This window comes from Hyla sarda, chromosome 8, assembly GCF_029499605.1.
Source record: "Hyla sarda isolate aHylSar1 chromosome 8, aHylSar1.hap1, whole genome shotgun sequence".
In the NCBI taxonomy this organism is placed as follows: domain Eukaryota; kingdom Metazoa; phylum Chordata; class Amphibia; order Anura; family Hylidae; genus Hyla; species Hyla sarda.
The window spans coordinates 100054600-100072901 of NC_079196.1; the positions used below are offsets into that span (position 1 = coordinate 100054600).

Here is an 18302-nt window from a genome sequence, read left to right on the forward strand (position 1 = left end):
TTACAATACATTATCTCTCTAGGGGATAACTAGTTTCTCTCCCTTAAATTGCTTTCTTTTAAACTTACTGCTTTGTTTTGTCTTATATCTCTAAAACGAGTCTCAGATGTCAGAGCCCTTGACATTTCTCACAAACAATACTTACCTAATGGGGTTCGTTTTTCTATATATAGACGGACTAAGACCACACTACAGTCGGTATTCTATCCTTCTTTTCCTCAACAAAAATATCTTTGTGTGGTTTCTTGCCTTCAAACCTATGAACTACGAACTGCTTCCCTTCGCAGTCCCTCTGATTCTCAACTACTGGTTTCTTTCTGTAAACCTTACCGCCCTGTCTCTTCTCCTTCTTTAGCCAGATGGATGAAGCAGATTATGCAATTAGCGGGTATTGACATTTCCATTTTCAGGGCTCATTCTGCTAGAGGAGCCATGTCTACAAAATTACAACAGGCTGGAGTATCTTTATCAGATATCCTTAAAGCTGCTAATTGGTCTTCTGAATCAACTTTTAAGACGTTTTATTTTAGACCAGATCCTCATGTTTCTACTGCAATTCTCTGATTATTTAATTATATTGAATCGTAATTGAGTTTATTGTCTTTTAGCTTTAAACTTGCAAAATGGAGCCTCCAGTCTTGTAATAAAATTTGAGATTTTCCTAGTCCTAATGACAGAAAATATGGATTTTATTAAAGACAGGAGGCGAACATTTCCCCCCCCCCCCCCCCCGTGTGCTCCCTACCCTTATGATTATAATTTTTTCCTTTCAGTTTAACCTCGACAACTGGCAGAGACCATCCTTTCAGAAGACGATCTTCTTCCTTCAATATCTTGTTGGTGTTTTCCTGATTCATTTATTGGAGAATTCATTCCGTTCCTGCGTTCTTCAGACACTTCTTCCCGATCCCTCGTTTGCTACGATTGAGGTCATCCATCCACTCCGAGGATCAAGAGTGATTTATTTTCTTCACAAGTTTTAGTTAGACTTTATTCCAGGACGTTTAATTTTATTCTGTTTACTTATTTAGTTTATATGCATCAAAGAAGAGGAAGTAATGCTCCTGGTTATACCTTATATCACCTGTGCTGGCCTCTGATTGGCTACCTGTTACCTACCTATTTGCATATTTAACGTTTTTTTCTGTATTCCTTATGTTATTCATTGCTGCTATATCTTCTGAGTAGTAAAGAAGAGATGCAAAATGTTCGCCTCCTGTCTTTAATAAAATCCATATTTTCCGTCATTAGGACTAGGAAAATCTCAAATTATGCAGTACAATCCTTCCAAAGTATTCAAGCCCCGAATGTCATAACCCCTAGCAACATGTCATACTAGTGAACTTATTCCTGTACCATTATTTCCATATTCAAGAGTATACATATAAGCCTATATTAGACATAACCCCTAGTAGCATAAAATCAAAGATATTTGTATGACATACCTTCAAACTAACACACTTCGCTCCTAAGCACCATAACGCCTAGTAACATAGAATCAAAAGGTATTTGTATCACATGTTCTTGTGTTCATTGGGTTATACAAACAAACATATAGGTTTTCTCAGGTCCTGATTGCCGTCACCCCTAACAACCTATAGTATTGTATATCACAATCCTTCTATATCATACAATTCTATGTTTAATGTATCCCAGTAATGTTCTTAGGGAATAATGAAAGTAGTGTTAGCAAAAACATAGTACATTCAACTCCTATACTTCGTGACCCCTAACCAACCTAATCACACTTAAATTTATAAGTTCAATCACGGCAACAGTGCCATAACCAATAGCAACATATAGTGTTATATAGTGCATTGTTTCTATCCAAAACCTAGAGATGAGATACCTAAAAATAAAATGTGCTTAATTCTTGTGTGTCATACCCCCTAACAGCGTGTATGATCCTACATGACACACTATCTCTGTGACACATACTTCTATCTCCAAGTTATCTCAATATTGCACATAATAATGAATAGCCGTCCATCACACTACTCCACAAACCTCATTCATACTTCTTCCATACATCGAATACCCGGTACCGTCCATCAGGAGTCTTGCTTATTTACGCCATAGTTTTATTGTTACAGTAAATTAATTCTCTCCAAAAAATATATACTTAACTATGTAGAATAACATTATTTGTCTTTGTTGGATGAGAGGATCAAATATATTGTGGCACTCACGACGCACAGAAATGGGGGAAGCACATGAGCAGCACAATTTTAAAAGCTAATAATTAGTAATCAATTAGGAATATAGGCAGAAAGAACAGTTCTCCTCAAAAAATGTACACATACTCCAATTTTAGTATAGGCAAAGCATCCCAGCTCTCCACTCAAAGAGAGCTTAATGTGGTGTCCCGGTACCGTATTGCATACCGTACCTTGTATGGTGGTCCCCAAAGTCAGAGTTACTACGTTCAGGTGGGACAGCCCCTAATCGCCTCCTTCTACTCTAATTCTATAATGTTTATATGTACATATTTAATAATGTATATTTAATATAATGTATAGTATATTTGCCTTGTTAGCGTCGCAGGACCTTCGGTCATGTGACCATGTTAATTCCTCTATGGTATGTTGGAGGACCTTTGGAGGTCCTTGGGTCACATGGTTACCCATAATTCTATGTAAAGGTGATTGACAGAAGTATTGGACCAATTAGCACTAGTCCAGCCCCTGCCCATATAAAAGAGCTGCAGCCAATTATCACTCTCTTGGGTTGCTGCTCTCGTGGATGCCGGACTAGCAGGACAGATCTGTGCAACTTTCAAAGACACGCTAGGCCAGAAAATCTACCAGCCTCAGCCTAAACTAAACCGTCACTGCTGTCTCCATGTGTGTTGCTGTGTCCACAATAAACCACTAGCATTCGAGTCTTGGCTGCGCTGGACATCTTTTTTAAATTCTATTGTAAACTAAACCGTGAGTTCTAAACTAATCCCCGCTAAAGCTAGCGTGACTACTGGACCGCAACTAAAAGCCCTAAATCCAGTGGAACAGCGCATATCAGTCTACAGACTCTAAAATGCTTAAGGTCCCAACCACTGTCAATCTCTAAGAGACTTTGCATGTATAGCGACTGTTCCGGTTATGAAGCTTGCATAAAATCTTCAGTAAAAGATCCAACTGTTTTCAGAAAACTCTCCGATTGTGGACATTCAATTATTCTATACCTCCCTATCGCTTTTGGGAAGGGTGGCGGTAGAACAAGCATTACAGAGGAGCCCTCACCCTGGCTTCACAAATAGAAAGGGTTAACCAGACACCCTTCAGTAACCGCACAGCTACACTCCCTACACCCAACTCTCCTAGGCTATCACAATAATATATTAGAGGAGTCCATATCCTATATAGATTTTATAAAGGCTCCCGCACATTCTTTCCCTTCTTTTAGTCCAATAGTTTTTCATTCCTTTGTCCATGTCTTCAGATATGGTTCTTCTCTCACAGTTTAAGGGAACAGCATAGATTAGTTACACCAGACTCTGTAGTATACTTTGTGGATCTTGTCCATATGGAAAATTTATTGAATATGGTATAAATACGTTAGTGGACTTCAATAAGGCATAGGGTACATCCCTACCGGATCATAGTATCCTTACAGACTACAGACTAGTTCAAACGATGCATCGTGTCCTTTGGGGGGGGGGGGGGTTAAAATATATATATCCTATGGGGCGAGGGAAGGGGAAGGAATGCAAACCTATGGGAGGGGGCGTGGCAGCTGCCACGCCCCCTCCCATAGGCTTGCATTGAGGGGGTGGAGCATGAAATCACACGGGGCAGGACTGTAATGTCCCAATGCTCCGGCCCTGTGGTCGCCAGTAGTCAGACCTGGAGCGAACATGCTCCGGGGAATGATTGTAACTGGGGGGGTCCCCAGCGGCAGGACCCCGCGATCAGACATCTTATCCCCAATCCTTTGGATAGGGGATAAGATGTCTTAGCGCCGGAGTACCCATTTAATAAATATGGTGCTCCTACACATTACCAGCACACAAAAAAGGGTGTAGAAAAATGCTTCACTTACACCTACAATGATAAATTTTATTCAACCATGTAAATAGCCCAATATATTGACATTAGCTCTGTATTATGGACCTCCAAATATTTATGTAATGCCTAAAATACGCTTTTGTGAAACCAACCTAAAGGGTAGAGAGGTACATAGCATTTTTTACATGAGCTGCATGAATAACTAAAGAAGTGACTCTACAAACATGGCAGTATACAAGTACTGGAAAGGCCATTGGTTATACCAGAATAACCAGTTTTGGGAAAATTGAGATTTACTGCAGAAATGTGATTAATTCTGTTTTGCCCAAAAGTAAAATAAGCATAAAAAAGGTTGTGTCCTATAATGTCAAGAAAAAGATGCGATGTTCAGCATGCTCCTTTATTTGTGACTATATCCATAGCTACATCTAGGGTCTATTTTAAGAATTTTCTCGTCCTGCTACATTCATTTTATAATCTGGACTATGGCTTTAAACAAAGCTGATTAAGTCTTCCGTGCGCAGTTCTTGGTTGAGGATGTGATGGGATTAGCCAGGTTGTTGCTGATAACACTTTTCACACAGGTCTCCATGAAGCTGCAGTGGAATGGTGTCTCACCCTGCTGTTCATCCAGGTAAGATTCTAACTATGAAGCTTAATTACAGACCTGTATGATCCTCACAATGCCCACATAGTGCAGAGTAGGTGCCACATTAAAACACAAGGAAAATAATGGAGCAGCAAAAGTGTTTCCCAAAAATTACACCAAAAACTGTGTGTTCAGTATGGAATAGATAATACATTTTGATGAACCTAGACTACCGCTTCTGCTCCTTTTCCTACTATTAGCTTGGTCTCTTAACTGAGGGTTCTGGCTTATCTTCATCCTGTCCTATCAATATGCCTCCTTGAGCCCACATTTGAGCATTTGTCCCCTCAAAGAAACAGCAGAAAAAAGGAAAGGGGCAACTGGTTTGTAGACAAGTAGTTTAGGGTAGGTTAATTTTACCCACTATCATTATAATCCAAGCATACCACGTAGAAATAAGCTTTTGAGACTTTTGGCATTGGAGGCTGCATTCAGACCTTAAAATTCAGATTCACTAAAACTTGACAGGAGAATAGTGCAACATGCAGTGCTATCAAAACAAGGGGGGTGTTGAGTGGTGGACTCATCTCTAATGTCCATACAACCCAATAAAACATGGACAGGGGTTGTAGGGATACCATGTCATTCATATCAAAATAAAGATCCTTTGGGGATGTCTAGTTTCTCATAGTTTATTTGAATTATGGAATGCCAGGAAATGTATAAAGTGTCCATGACTATAATAGAACATACAGTGCATCACAGCTTCCTATATATCAGGCTGCATACCCACAGACTGATCATTCTCCCAGTCATTACCCCGTCCACTACTGAAAGCGGCCATAAAAAGGTGTGATCATTAGATCTGGATGACATTATACGGACTGTTAGGGTCTTGTGTGCTACACTAGCATGCTCTATGGATAGTGAACTATTGCCCAGTGGCGCAATTCTCTAAGCAATGATCAGCTGGGAAATGTTGGGGTCCTGACATTTATGTGGATGCTGTTTTGACACATATCACTTCTTGACACAGTAGCAGTGCAGTGTAATATACCAGCTATCGGGTCCCTTTGGGACTAATAAAAAGTGAAATGGTTTAATAAAATTTTATTTAATAAAAAAATTGATTAAAATAAAAATTCCTTTATAAAATAATTTTTAACATAACATGAGAAATAAAAGATAAGCTACATGCATTTGGTATTGTCATAACCATAACAACCCAAACTTTAAAATTCTATTACTATTTATCCTAAACAGTAAATGCTTTAAAAAAAATAAAATATAAAAATAATAATAATTTTTTTTTTTTTTTACATTGACAACGATATAAGGTTTTGGCTCATGTGACAATGAAAAAGTAAATTGCTTGGACGTTAGGGCCGGGAATACATGCCCGGGGAGAGGGTTAGTTGTTAACCCTCACAGTGTCAACATAATCCACAGCGGTTGGCAAAAAATTTGTTCACTCACATAGAAAAATAAATATATTTTTGCATTGTGGGAAATAGTCCATGTAAACACAGTAAGAAGACTTCGTGTAGAATAAATTTGATCCTAGAGCATTAATACTAACCACTGAACACCTTTTGGGAAGCAACAAGGCACAAGGTGCAGAATGGATGATTTGAAGTATGTCCCAGATTCAGGGATATCCACTTAAATTCTTATATTTAGTCAGGTTTTTCTTTGCAGAAAATATTACTGTGTCACTAGTTGATACATGTAATGTTTATATATATATATATATATATATATATAACACAAAGAGAAAAACATCCGCACATCCACCATTTGTATTTTGATCCACCTGCTTCTCAGCACAAATTCAAACACTAACAGGTTGTTAGTATACATTTTGATAAAAAAAAGTACAAGCTCACTCGCCACATCAAGGCCACCTATTTAGAATTGCAACCACCACCGCAACACCATGCCCACAGGGGGAGCGACCCAGTAGCCAGGCAGCCCCACTGCTGCCGACCAAGCCCCCGGGCCACACCACCCCACAGACAAAGCATCACAGTAACAATGACCGCCACAGAGAACCACACCAATGTAAATACCTACCAAATGGACCCTGCCAGAGGGCTTGGAGAATTAGCAGGAGACTGCTTAAGGGTTTCCTCCTAGAACTCTCCCAGCCCTCTGGCAGGGAGCATTTGGTAGTTATTTACACTGGTGTGGTTCTCTGTGGCGGTCATTGTTTCTGTGATGCTTCGTCTGTGGGGTGGTGCGGCCCATAGCCAGGGGCTTGGTCGGGCAGCAGAGGGGCTGCCTGGCCACTGGGTCGCTCCCCCTGTGGGCATGGTGTTGCGGTGGTGGTGGTGGTGGCCACCGCCATGTTGGGTTAGGGACCCACTCTAAATAGGTGGCCTTGACGTGGTGAGTGGGCTTGTACAACCTGTTAGTTTTTGAATTTATGCTGAGAAGCAAGTAGATCAAAATACAAATTGTGGATGTGCGGCTATGTTTTTTTTCCTCTATTTTTGTTTTACAAAAAAATATATATACATTTTTTACTGAATGTTGTAAGATACGAAACAGAATGAATAGAAAACTCATTAACACATGACAATTTGTGAAACAATAATTTTTTTACCTTCATGTCTGAGGTTAGGCGGTCACATGCGTTCTGTTGTAACTATTGTGGATAACACTAAATGTTAAGGAGATTAACCTTCTTAGGAAAGAGCAGGAGCACTGATTAAGATTTTCTTGCTAAAGTCATCATGAAAGTGTGTGCTCAGGCTGAGATGTATTTCTCTTTTATCTTTTTGTTATAGTAATGTTGAAATAAGGTAATGTTTTAAATATTATCTAGTGTGAATGACATATTAAAGTTTTTTTTCAAGATCTTAATATCATTAGACCACCAAAATCATATCAATGGGGGGCCAAGTCAAGGTACCTCTGCCAATCAGCTTCTGAGGTAGCCCCCTGTACATTGGTAGGTGCAGCGCCCTCTTCTTTTGTACATTGGTCCTTATTACTACAAGCCGAAGACATGGTAGAAGATGTGCAGGACATTGCAGCCTTTTCATGTTCACTTGAATAAAAAAAAGTCCTGCTCATGTTACCAATCCTCCACCATTGGCGTTGCTTGGTGCCTCTTGACAAGGACATGTGACCTCTGCAGCCAATCACTGACTGGCGGAAGTCACAGTTGCAGCTAGTGACTGGCAGCAGCCATTACAAGTGTATGTGGAGGGCCCAGGAAGCGTTGGAACACCAGCGAAAAGATAAGTAGGTAGTTTTATTTTACCCTATTCTAAACTTTTTTTTTCCCCCCGTTTTACAACCCCTTAATTTAATATATTACTTTGTAAGGCCAATGTCAAGCTTTAGGTCATAACTATATTCAAGAATTTTAGAATGCAGCCAACAACTGAGAGAGATCTTAGACTGTCAAAAGTGCTTGATATTTCATGTTGTTTCAAAATAGTGAAAAAAATTATTTCCAAAAAAGGAGAAAGATAGGGTCATACCAGTCTCTGGGTCCAAAGACTTGCAGGTACATCAGACTTTATTAGCTGGCTACAGGATCATTGTAGCCCATCAGTTTATCAGAGGACCTTCCAGTGGGTCTAGGTTCCGGCACAATAAAATGCTTCAAAGGTTCAGCAGAAGTTAAACTTGTTTGTATCTACTAGGCTTTAGGGTCTATTTCTTATGGGCTAATTTACAATTGACTTTATTTAACCTTGTTTAAATATATAAGCATGCAGTGATAACAAAAGATAGAACACCATTCAGGGCTGGTGCAAGGATTTTTGCCACCCTAGACAAAAGCCAATTTTGTTGCCCCTTGACCCGGCCCCTTTGACACGCCCCCCCCCCTTACTACTGGGGTGACACACTGTAACAAACCTCCTCATCATGTAATCACCTTACTACTAGGCAGGGCCGCCATCAGGGGGTGTACAACTGATACCCCAGTAAGGGGCCTGGAACTCAGGGAGGCCCGGCCGGTCCTGACACATTTTTTTTTTTTCATGTTAGCGAGTCAGTGAGTAACAGTCACTCACTGACCGCTGGGATCGTTACACTACTGTATACATTGATTGACTGTACAGTCAGTCAATCAGACCACACGCTGTACGCATGCTGCACAGCAGAGAGAAGCAGTCTGCTGGCTGCAGTATGCAGAAGAGGAGTCCCTAAAGAAGAGCCTGGCCAGAGAAGGACACTGGACAGAAGTTACTGTTACAGTGCAAAAGGAAAAAAATTATTTGATAGGATTTGGAGCCCGGGGCAGAAATTGCAGTGGAAGGCAGATGAGAGAGGCATACAACAACTTTATGGGGGCAACTATTAACACCTACCCAAACTATATGGGGCCCCCATAAAGTGTGGGTAGGCTCCTCTGTTAATAGTTGCCCCCATATAGATTGGTTAGGCCTCTCTGTTAATAGTTGCCTGTATGTGTAGTTTGGGTATGTCCATCTGTCAATAAGTGCCCTCATAAAAAGAAGGGCCTAACCAAACTATATAAAGCAATACCAACTGACTAAAATATCAATTTTATTGCATAACCTCTTAAGGACGCAGTTTGAAGCACTTTTGAAGCACGCTCAGGAGCGGAGTGTGCTTTATACCCGGTGAGTCCCATCTGCTCTCAGCAGCCAATACCCACGGCTAATGCTGGATATCACCGATCAGGCAGATGTCCGGCATTAACCCAAAATTGATCACAGTGTCTAAATGCAGGAAATGGTAACAAATGTGAATAAGCACCTTCCCTAATAAAAGAGCGATTCACCCCCCTTTTCACATAAAATTTTGTAAAAAAAAATAAATATATACATATGTTTTATTGCGGTCTTCATCAATTTCTTAACAATTTAACCCCTTCAGGACCAAGCCCATTTTGGCCTTAAGGACCAGAGCGTTTTTTGCACATCTGACCACTGTCAATTTAAACATTAATAACTCTGGAATGCTTTTAGTTATCATTCTGATTCCGAGATTGTTTTTTCGTCACATATTCTACTTTAACATAGTGGTAAATTTTTGTGGCAACTTGCATCCTTTCTTGGTGAAAAATCCATAAATTTGATGAAAAATTAGAAAATATAGCATTTTTCTAACTTTGAAGCTTTCTGCTTGTAAGGAAAATGGATATTACGAAAAAAAGATTTTTAGGATCACATATACAATATGTCTACTTTGTGTTTGCATCATAAAATTGACGTGTTTTTACTTTTGGAAGACACCAGAGGGCTTCAAAGTTCAGCAGCAATTTTCCAATTTTTCACAAAATTTTCAAACTCGATATTTTTCAGGGACCAGTTCAGGTTTGAAGTGGATTTGAAGGGTCTTCATATTAGAAATACCCCATAAATGACCCCATTATAAAAACTACAACCCCCAAAGTATTCAAAATGACATTCAGAAAGTGTTTTAACCCTTTAGGTTAATAGCAGGAATAGCAGCAAAGTGAAGGAGAAAATTCTAAATCTTCATTTTTTACACTCGCATGTTCTTGTAGACCCAATTTTTGAATTTTTGCAAGTGGTAAAAGGAGAAAATTTTTACTTGTATTTGTAGCCCAATTTCTCTTGAGTAAGCACATACCTCATATGTCTATGTAAAGTGTTCGTCGGGCGCAGTAGAGGGCTCAGAAGCGAAGGAGCGACAAGGGGATTTTGGAGAGTGTGTTTTTCTGAAATGGTTTTTGGGGGGCATGTTGCATTTAGGAAGCCCCTATGGTGCCAGAACAGCAAAAACCCTCCACATGGTATACCATTTTGGAAACTAGACCCCTCAGGGAATGTAACATGGGATAAAGTGAGCCTTAATACCCCACAGGTGTTTCATGACTTTCGAAAATGTAAAAAAATAATAATCATTTTTACCTAAAATGCTTGGTTTTCCCAAAAATTTTACATTTTTAAAAAGGGTAATAGCAGAAAATACCCCTCAAAATTTGAAGCCCAATTTCTCCCGATTCAGAAAACACCCCATATGGGGGTGAAAAAGGGCTCTGCTGGCGCACTACAGGTCTCAGAAGAGGAGTAGTCACATTTGGCTTTTTGGAAGCAAATTTTGCTCTGGGGGCATGCCGCATTTAGGAAGCCCCTATGGTGCCAGGACAGCAAAAAAAAAAAAAACACATGGCATACCATTTTGGAAACTAGACCTCTCGGGGAACGTAACAAGGGGTTAAGTGAACCTTTATACCCCACAGGTGTTTCACGACTTTTGCAAAAAAAAAATTTTTTTTAACCTAAAATGCTTGTTTTCCCAAAAATGTAACATTTTTAAAAAGGGTAAAAGCAGAAAATAGCCCCCAAAATTTGTAACACAATTTCTCCCGAGTACGGCGATACCCCATATGTGACCCTAAACTGTTGCATTGAAATACGACAGGGCTCCAAAGTGAGAGCGCCATGCGCATTTGAGGCCTAAATTAGGGATTGCATAGGGGTGGACATAGGGGTATTCTACGCCAGTGATTCCCAAACAGGGTGCCTCCAGCTGTTGCAAAACTCCCAGCATGCCTGGACAGTCAGTGGCTATCTGGCAATACTGGGAGTAGTTGTTTTGCAACAGCTGGAGGCTCCGTTTTGGAAACAGTGGCGTACCAGACGCTTTTCATTTTTATTGGGGAGGGGGGATGTGCAGGGGGATGTGCAGGGGGATGTGTATATGTAGTGTTTTTTACTTTTTATTTTATTTTATTTTGTGTTAGTGTAGTGTTTTTAGGGTACAGTCGCACGGGCAGGGGTTCACAGTAGTTTCTCGCTGGCAGTTTGAGGGGGGGGGTGGTGCTGGCTGGGCGGTAGCTTCGGATGAGCAGCAGGTGCTTCGGATGCTGGCTACTAACTTTCTTGCAGCAGGCAGAGTGGTGCCCCCATCAAGAGAGCACTCTAGGCGGCAGCCTATTTTGCCTATTGGCAGAACCTGCCCTGATACAGTTAAAAGTGGACGTATACATGTTCTGTATAGATCAAAAGTGGGACCTCATAATCATCTTCCCTGTTGGCCCTGAGCATAACGATTTCCACTTAAATATAATGCCGATTCTGCCCTTATTATGAGGTCTTTAGATAACTTTGTCTTGTTATTTATAGTAATTTAGAACTTTTAAAAATATTCACATAAACTGTTTTCTTTCTTACAGTTCAATCACTATTGGTTTGACTGGTTTGTTTTGATGGTTCATCCACAAAAAGCTGGAGAGTCTTTAAAAATGAGGGAGACCATGGAGATGAACCCAGGATGTCTTCAGGAAAATGGTAGAAAATCATTTAAAATTCTGATAAATGATTATGGCTGTTACCACAACAGTCTGCTTCACTACATTTTATTACAGACTAAAGGAAGACAATTGTGAATTTTTTTTTTTATCAAGGATATCAATACAGCAGTGGCCAAATTGATATCCTTGATTGTTTAGTATAAGAAGCCAATGTCTTCAGAAATAAGTGGATATGTGCTAACTTTGTATCCAGACTACCCCCTAAAGCACTGCTCTCCAACCTGTGGACCTCCAGATGTTGCAAAACTACAACTCCCAGCATGCCCGGACAGCCAAAGGCTGTCCGGGCATGCTGGGAGTTGTAGTTTTGCAACATTTGGAGGTGCGCAGGTTGTAGACCACTGCCCTAAAGTGTCGAACCAGGGAGCAGGGCTATGCTGTCCTAAGTGCTCAGACTGAATAATCCCCATTAGGTGATTCTACAAGTGTCAGTTTGTTAGCATGCAGATCTATCACACAGGACAGATGAGTTATATGCTAGTTTTGTTGCAGATTCACTGTAGACCTCGCCCCTGCATCCGTAAAGAGGTACTCTGGCGCTAAGACATCTTATCCCCTATCCAAAGGACAGGGGATAAGATGCCAGATCGCGGGGGTCCCGCGGCTGGGGACCCCCGTGATCTTGCACGCAGCACCCCAGTTAAAATCAGTCCCGGAGCATGTTCGCTCCGGGTCTGATTACCAGCGACCACAGGGCAGGCAGCGTGTGACGCCCCCGTGTGATGTCACTCTCCGCCCTTCAATTCAAGCCCCTGGGAGGGGGCGTGACAGCTGTCACAGCTTGCACCTGCCCCGTGGTTGCCGGTAATCAGACCTGGAACGAACATGCTCCGGGGACTGATTTTAACTGGGGTGCTGCGTGCAAGATCACGGGGGTCCCCAGCCGCGGGACCCCTGCGATCTGGCATCTTATTCCCTGTCCTTTGGATAGGGGATAAGATGTCTAAGTGCCGGAGTACCCCTTTAAGGATGCAGGGTTTTTCGTTTTTTTTACACTTTTGTTTTTTTCTCAAAATCTTCTAAAATCTTCTAAAAATCATAAAGCTTTCAATTTTGCACCTACAGACTCATATGAGGGCTTAATTTTCGCGCCACCAATTTTACTTTGTAATGACATCAATCATTTCACCACAAAATTTACCGCAAAACCAGAAAAAAAAACATTTGTGGGGCAAAATTGGGAAAAAAAACACAATTTTTTAACTTTAGCATTTTTCGGTAAAAATGACACTATAGCTTTATTCTGTAGGTCCATATGATTACAAGGATACCTCATTTATATACCGTAGGTTTGATTTTGTTTTACTATGTTAAAAAAATGATAACTACGTGCACCAAAATTAGTATGTGTAAAATTGTCTTCTGACCCCTATAACTTTTTATTTTGCCATATACAGGGATGTATGAGGGCTCATTTTTTTTGCGCTGTGATCTGAAGTTTTTATCGATACCATTTTTGTTTTGATGGGACTTCTTGATCGTTTTTTATAAAAAATTTTAAGGAATACAAAGTGACCAAAAATACACTATTTTGGACTTTGAATTATTATTTATTTTTTTTTTTTACGTGTACGCCATTAACCATGCAGTTTAATTAACATTATAGTTCGGACATACCCCATATGTTTATTTTTGTTTACATAATTTTTTTATGGGAATCTTATTTCATATTCCTCACAGGTTAGTCTGATTTTGGCCTTTGTTTTAAACTGAACCCACAGGGCTTATAATAATCGTGTCCTGTCATTGCTTACAATTTTATATCCTATTTTCTTGCCAAGTTTTTATTTTGTCACTTTTTGAGTGGTTTCACAATACACTTTGTTATGCCATATTTTATTGTTGTTCATAAGTTTGTCACACAAGATTGAGGTATACTAATACAGTATACAAAACCTGTCCAAATCTGAATGATTTTAATCAAGTGATCTGATATATGGGGTAAGCACAATAATCCCCCAATATCAGATGACATTATTGAAGTGACATTAACCTTAAAGGGGTTATCCAGGAATAAAAAAAAACACAGGTAATTTCTTTCAAAAACAGCTCCAAGTCTGTGTCCAGGTTGGGTGTGGTTTTATAACTTGCCTCCATTCAATTCAATGGAACCGAGCTGCAGAACCACACCCAACCTGGAGACAGAAGGGGAGCGTTTTTTAAAGAAAGTAACTGTTTTTCTATTCCTGGATAACCCCTTTAAAATAATTGTCAAAGAAAAATCAAAGATCCTCTCACTTGCTATTAGTAACTGTTGATGGTCTATCTATATGGCCCATGAAAAATCATGGATACAGTTTAATCCTTGTTATCCATAGTTCTTCACTGGTGGCTTCTGAAGCCGCTTCATTTACTTGTATCTGAAACACTAGATACCGGAGTTTTATTAATGTACAAAAGGGGTCGACTTATGTCATCCCCTGTTACACTGAAAGTGGCCATTTTCAGTGTTTTAGGGAAGGACATAAGTCAACCCCTTTTGCACATTAATAAAACTCCAGTATCTAGTGTTTCAGATACAAGTAATAGTAAATATTGTATACCACAGTGAAAAATGTAATTTTACTTGCTCATGAAATTTGGAATTTGTCAAAATAATTGTGGTCTCCACTAACCATTTACTTTCAAATTGTCAAAGGTCTCTCTCAGATCCTCACATTAGTTCTTGAAGAGCTGGGACTTTTCTACCACACAGATGTTAATGGAATTGAAGTATTATACAGTTTGCTCCAGGCCCCATGGCTGCAGTCTTTACTTAAGGTATCGGAATAATGATGATAAAGATTATTGCCAGTATCTAATAACACAGAAGTCAGTATCTAATAACACAGAAATTCTGACAAACATTTCTGCCAAAAATTGCAAATTGGATCTCATGCACATAAGTAAGCAGGGTGCACAAAAGGCCCACAAATCTGGTCCATACCACGTGTTATGACACCTATGTGTGACACCGTCTTCTTCTCTTCCCCTCTCTATACTTACCTCTCTAAAGGCTTAATAAGACACCAAGCACCTTTTTATATTGTGTTAAAGGGGTATTCCCAACTGAATGGCGCCCCGTAGAGAATGGATGGCGCACTGGCAACACCCATGCGATGCCCCATTCATTCGGGGGACGGGGAAGATGATGTTCTCTGAGCAAAAGCTATTGTGTGAATCTCTCTTACTGGTGTCATCTTTCGCTGTTTTCCTTGTCTGTTCTTTGAAGAAAGGCATTACTGGGAAATGATTTGTAGAGAACAGGAAGCCTCAGCTAAGGTTTAGCCCTGGTGGCCAAAATGCAAACTGCAAGATTTTAGGATTATTATAAAATAGAGATATAAAAATGGAAAATTAGAAGAAGCATCAACAAAAATGTGTGCGTGTATATAAAACACAATTTATCAAATGATCAATATTAAATGATCAATTAAGCTACTATTTCTCCTTTGTAAGCAAAGTATCTTAGTAATAGCTCCATCAATAATTCTAATGAACATGAGCTTATGGTTGCAGACTTACAGTGGGGATCAAAAGTTTGGGCACCCCAGGTAAAAATTTGTATTAATGTGCATAAAGAAGCGAAGGAAATATGGAAAAATCTCCAAAAGGCATTAAAATACAGATTAGACATTCTTATAATATGTCAACAAAAGTTAGATTTTATTTCCATCATTTACACTTTTAAAATAACAGAAAACAAAAAAAATGGCGTCTGCAAAAGTTTGGGCACCCTGCAGAATTTATAGCATGCACTGCAAAGCTGAGACCTGCCAGTGTCATGGATTTTTCTCAATCATCATCTGGGAAGACCAGGTGATGTCAATCTCAAAGGTTTTAAATGCCCACACTCATCTGACCTTGCCCCAACAATCAGCACCATGGGTTCTTCCAAGCAGTTGTCTAGAAATCTGAAACTGAAAATAGTTGACGCTCACAAAGCTGAAGAAGGCTATAAGAAGATAGCAAAACGTTTTCAGATGTCAATATCCTCTGTTCAGAATGTAATTAAGAAATGTCAGTCATCAGGAACAGTGAAAGTTAAAGCAAGATCTGGAAGACCAAGAAAAATATCAGACAGTACAGCTCGCAGGATTGTGAGAAAAACAATTGAAAACCCATGTTTGACTGCACAATTCCTCCAGTAAGATCTAGCAGACACTGGAGTTGTGGCACACTATTCCACTATAAAGAGATACTTGTACAAATATGGTCTTCATGGAAGAGTCATCAGAAGAAAACCTCTTCTACCTCCTCACCGCAAAAATCAGCATGAACATATAGACAAGCCTGATGCCTTTTTGGAAACAAGTTCTGTGGACCGATGAGGTTAAAATTGCACTTTTTGGCCGGTATTAGCAAATGTACGTTTGGAGAAGAAGGGGAACAGAATTTAAAGGGGTTCTCCGGTGCTTACACATCTTTTCCCCTATCCAAAGCTTGCATTGAGGGGCGGAGCGTGAGGTCACACGGGGGCGGAGGCGTGATGTCACACGCCGCCGGCCCGGTGGTCGCGTGTAATCAGTCCCGGAGCAAATACGCTCCGGGGACTGATTACAAACGGGGTGCCGTGTGCATGATCCCGGGGGTCCCCAGCGGCGGGACTCCCGCAATCAGGCATCTTATCCCATATCCTTTGGATAGGGGAAAAGATGTGTAAGCACCTGAGAACCCCTTTAATGAAAAGAACCTCTGTCCAACTGTTAAGCATGGGGGGGGGGGGATCAATCATGCTTTGGGGTTGTATTGCAGCCAGTGGCACAGGGAACATCTCATGAGTAGAAGGAAAAATGGATTCATTAAAATTTCAGCAAATTTTGGATGCTAACTTGATGCCATCTGTGAAAAAGCTGAAGTTAAAGAGAGGAGGACTTCTACAAATGGATAATGATACTAAACACACCTCGAAATCCACAGGGGATTACATCAAGAGGCGTAAACTGAAGGTTTTGCCATGGCCTTCACAATCTCCTGACCTCAACATGATTGAAAATCTATGGATAGACCTTAAAAGAGCAGTGCGTGACAGACAGCCCAGAAATCTCTAAGAACTGAAAGACTTTAGTAAGGATGAATGGGCAAAGATACCTCAAACAAGAATTGAAAGACTCTTGGCTGGCTACAAAAAGCGTTACAAGCTGTGATACTTGCCAAAGGGGGCAGTACAAGATATTAACTCTGCAGGGTACCCAAACTTTTGCAGACGCCATTTTTTTGTTTTCTGTTATTTTGAGTGTAAATGATGGAAATAAAATCTAACTTTTGTTGACATATTATAAGAATGTATAATCTGTAATTTGATGCTCTTTGGAGATTTTTCCATCTTTCCTTGTCTTATTTATGCACATTAATACAAATTTTTACCTGGGGTGCCCAAACTTTTGTTCCCCACTGTAAGTCTGCACCCAACCATAAGCTCATGTTCATTAGAATTATTGATGGAGCTATTACTAAGATACTTTGCTTACAAAGGAGAAATAGTAGTTTAATAGATAATTTTATATTGATAATTTGATAAATTGTGTTTTATATACGCACACACATTTTTGTTGATGCTTTTTCTAATTTTCCATTTTTATATCTATATTTTATAATAATTCTGAAATCTTGCACTTTGCATTTTGGCCACCAGGGCTAAACCTTAGCTGAGGCTTCCTGTTCTGTACAAATCATTTCCCAGTAATGCCTTTCTTCAAAGAACAGACAAGGAAAAACAGCGAAAGGTGACACCAGTAAGAGAGATTCGCACAATAGCTTTTGCTCAGAGAACAGCATCTTCTCTCCCTGTAGAATCACATTTGAAAAGGTCACGATTGACCTAAATGGGACAGGTCCTGCGCATTGTCAAATATGTCCATGAGTCCTGTGGAAAGCATATGACTAAATGCTGTTAAAAACAACTCTGCTCAATTCAGGCAAGATGGCAGAAAATAGAAACAGATTCCTTTTAAACACATTTCCTTTAAACCATAAGCAGCATATGTTTGCTATGGGGATTTTCTCCTCCTCTGGACAGTTCTTAAAATGGACAGAGATGTCAGCAGAGAGCACTGTGCTTGTGATGTCAGCAGAGAGCTCTGTGTTCCAAAAATAAAAGAATTTCCTCTGTAGTATTCAGCAGCTAATAAGTACTGGAAGGATTAAGATTTTTTTTAATAGAGGTAATTTACAAATCTGTTTAACTTACTGCCATCAGTTGATTAAAAAATATATATATATATTTCCACTGGAGTACCCCTTTAAAGCTAGTCTTACTCCCCTATTTGTACTAGCAGACTTCTGTCTCATATTTCACAAAAGCCATAAGGATCGTAGTGGGATGGTGCCTAAAATTGTTTTTAGTTAGGGATCCTTGTCTACCTATCCAAGAAAATAGTCCAGCGTGCTTTCAATGTGGATACAATATATTGTTTATTTAACTATTAAAAACTTTACAAAACGGCAGAATATACCATGGTCA

General features: G+C 39.8%; 1 protein-coding gene across 3 annotated transcripts in view; it reads left to right on the plus strand.

Annotated features, from left to right (window-relative positions):
* Positions 1–791: 791 nt before the first annotated feature.
* The window catches only part of MPP4 (MAGUK p55 scaffold protein 4), a 97368-nt gene continuing 79857 nt past the window's right edge, over positions 792–18302 (plus strand). For all 3 annotated transcript variants that reach the window (XM_056535054.1, XM_056535055.1, XM_056535056.1), the window contains exons 1-4: positions 792–2429; positions 4589–4638; positions 11723–11837; positions 14499–14620. In XM_056535054.1, coding sequence (XP_056391029.1) covers positions 11756–11837; positions 14499–14620 — 204 coding nt within the window. In that variant the 5' untranslated portion in view covers positions 792–2429; positions 4589–4638; positions 11723–11755. The remainder of the gene's footprint in view (positions 2430–4588; positions 4639–11722; positions 11838–14498; positions 14621–18302) is intronic.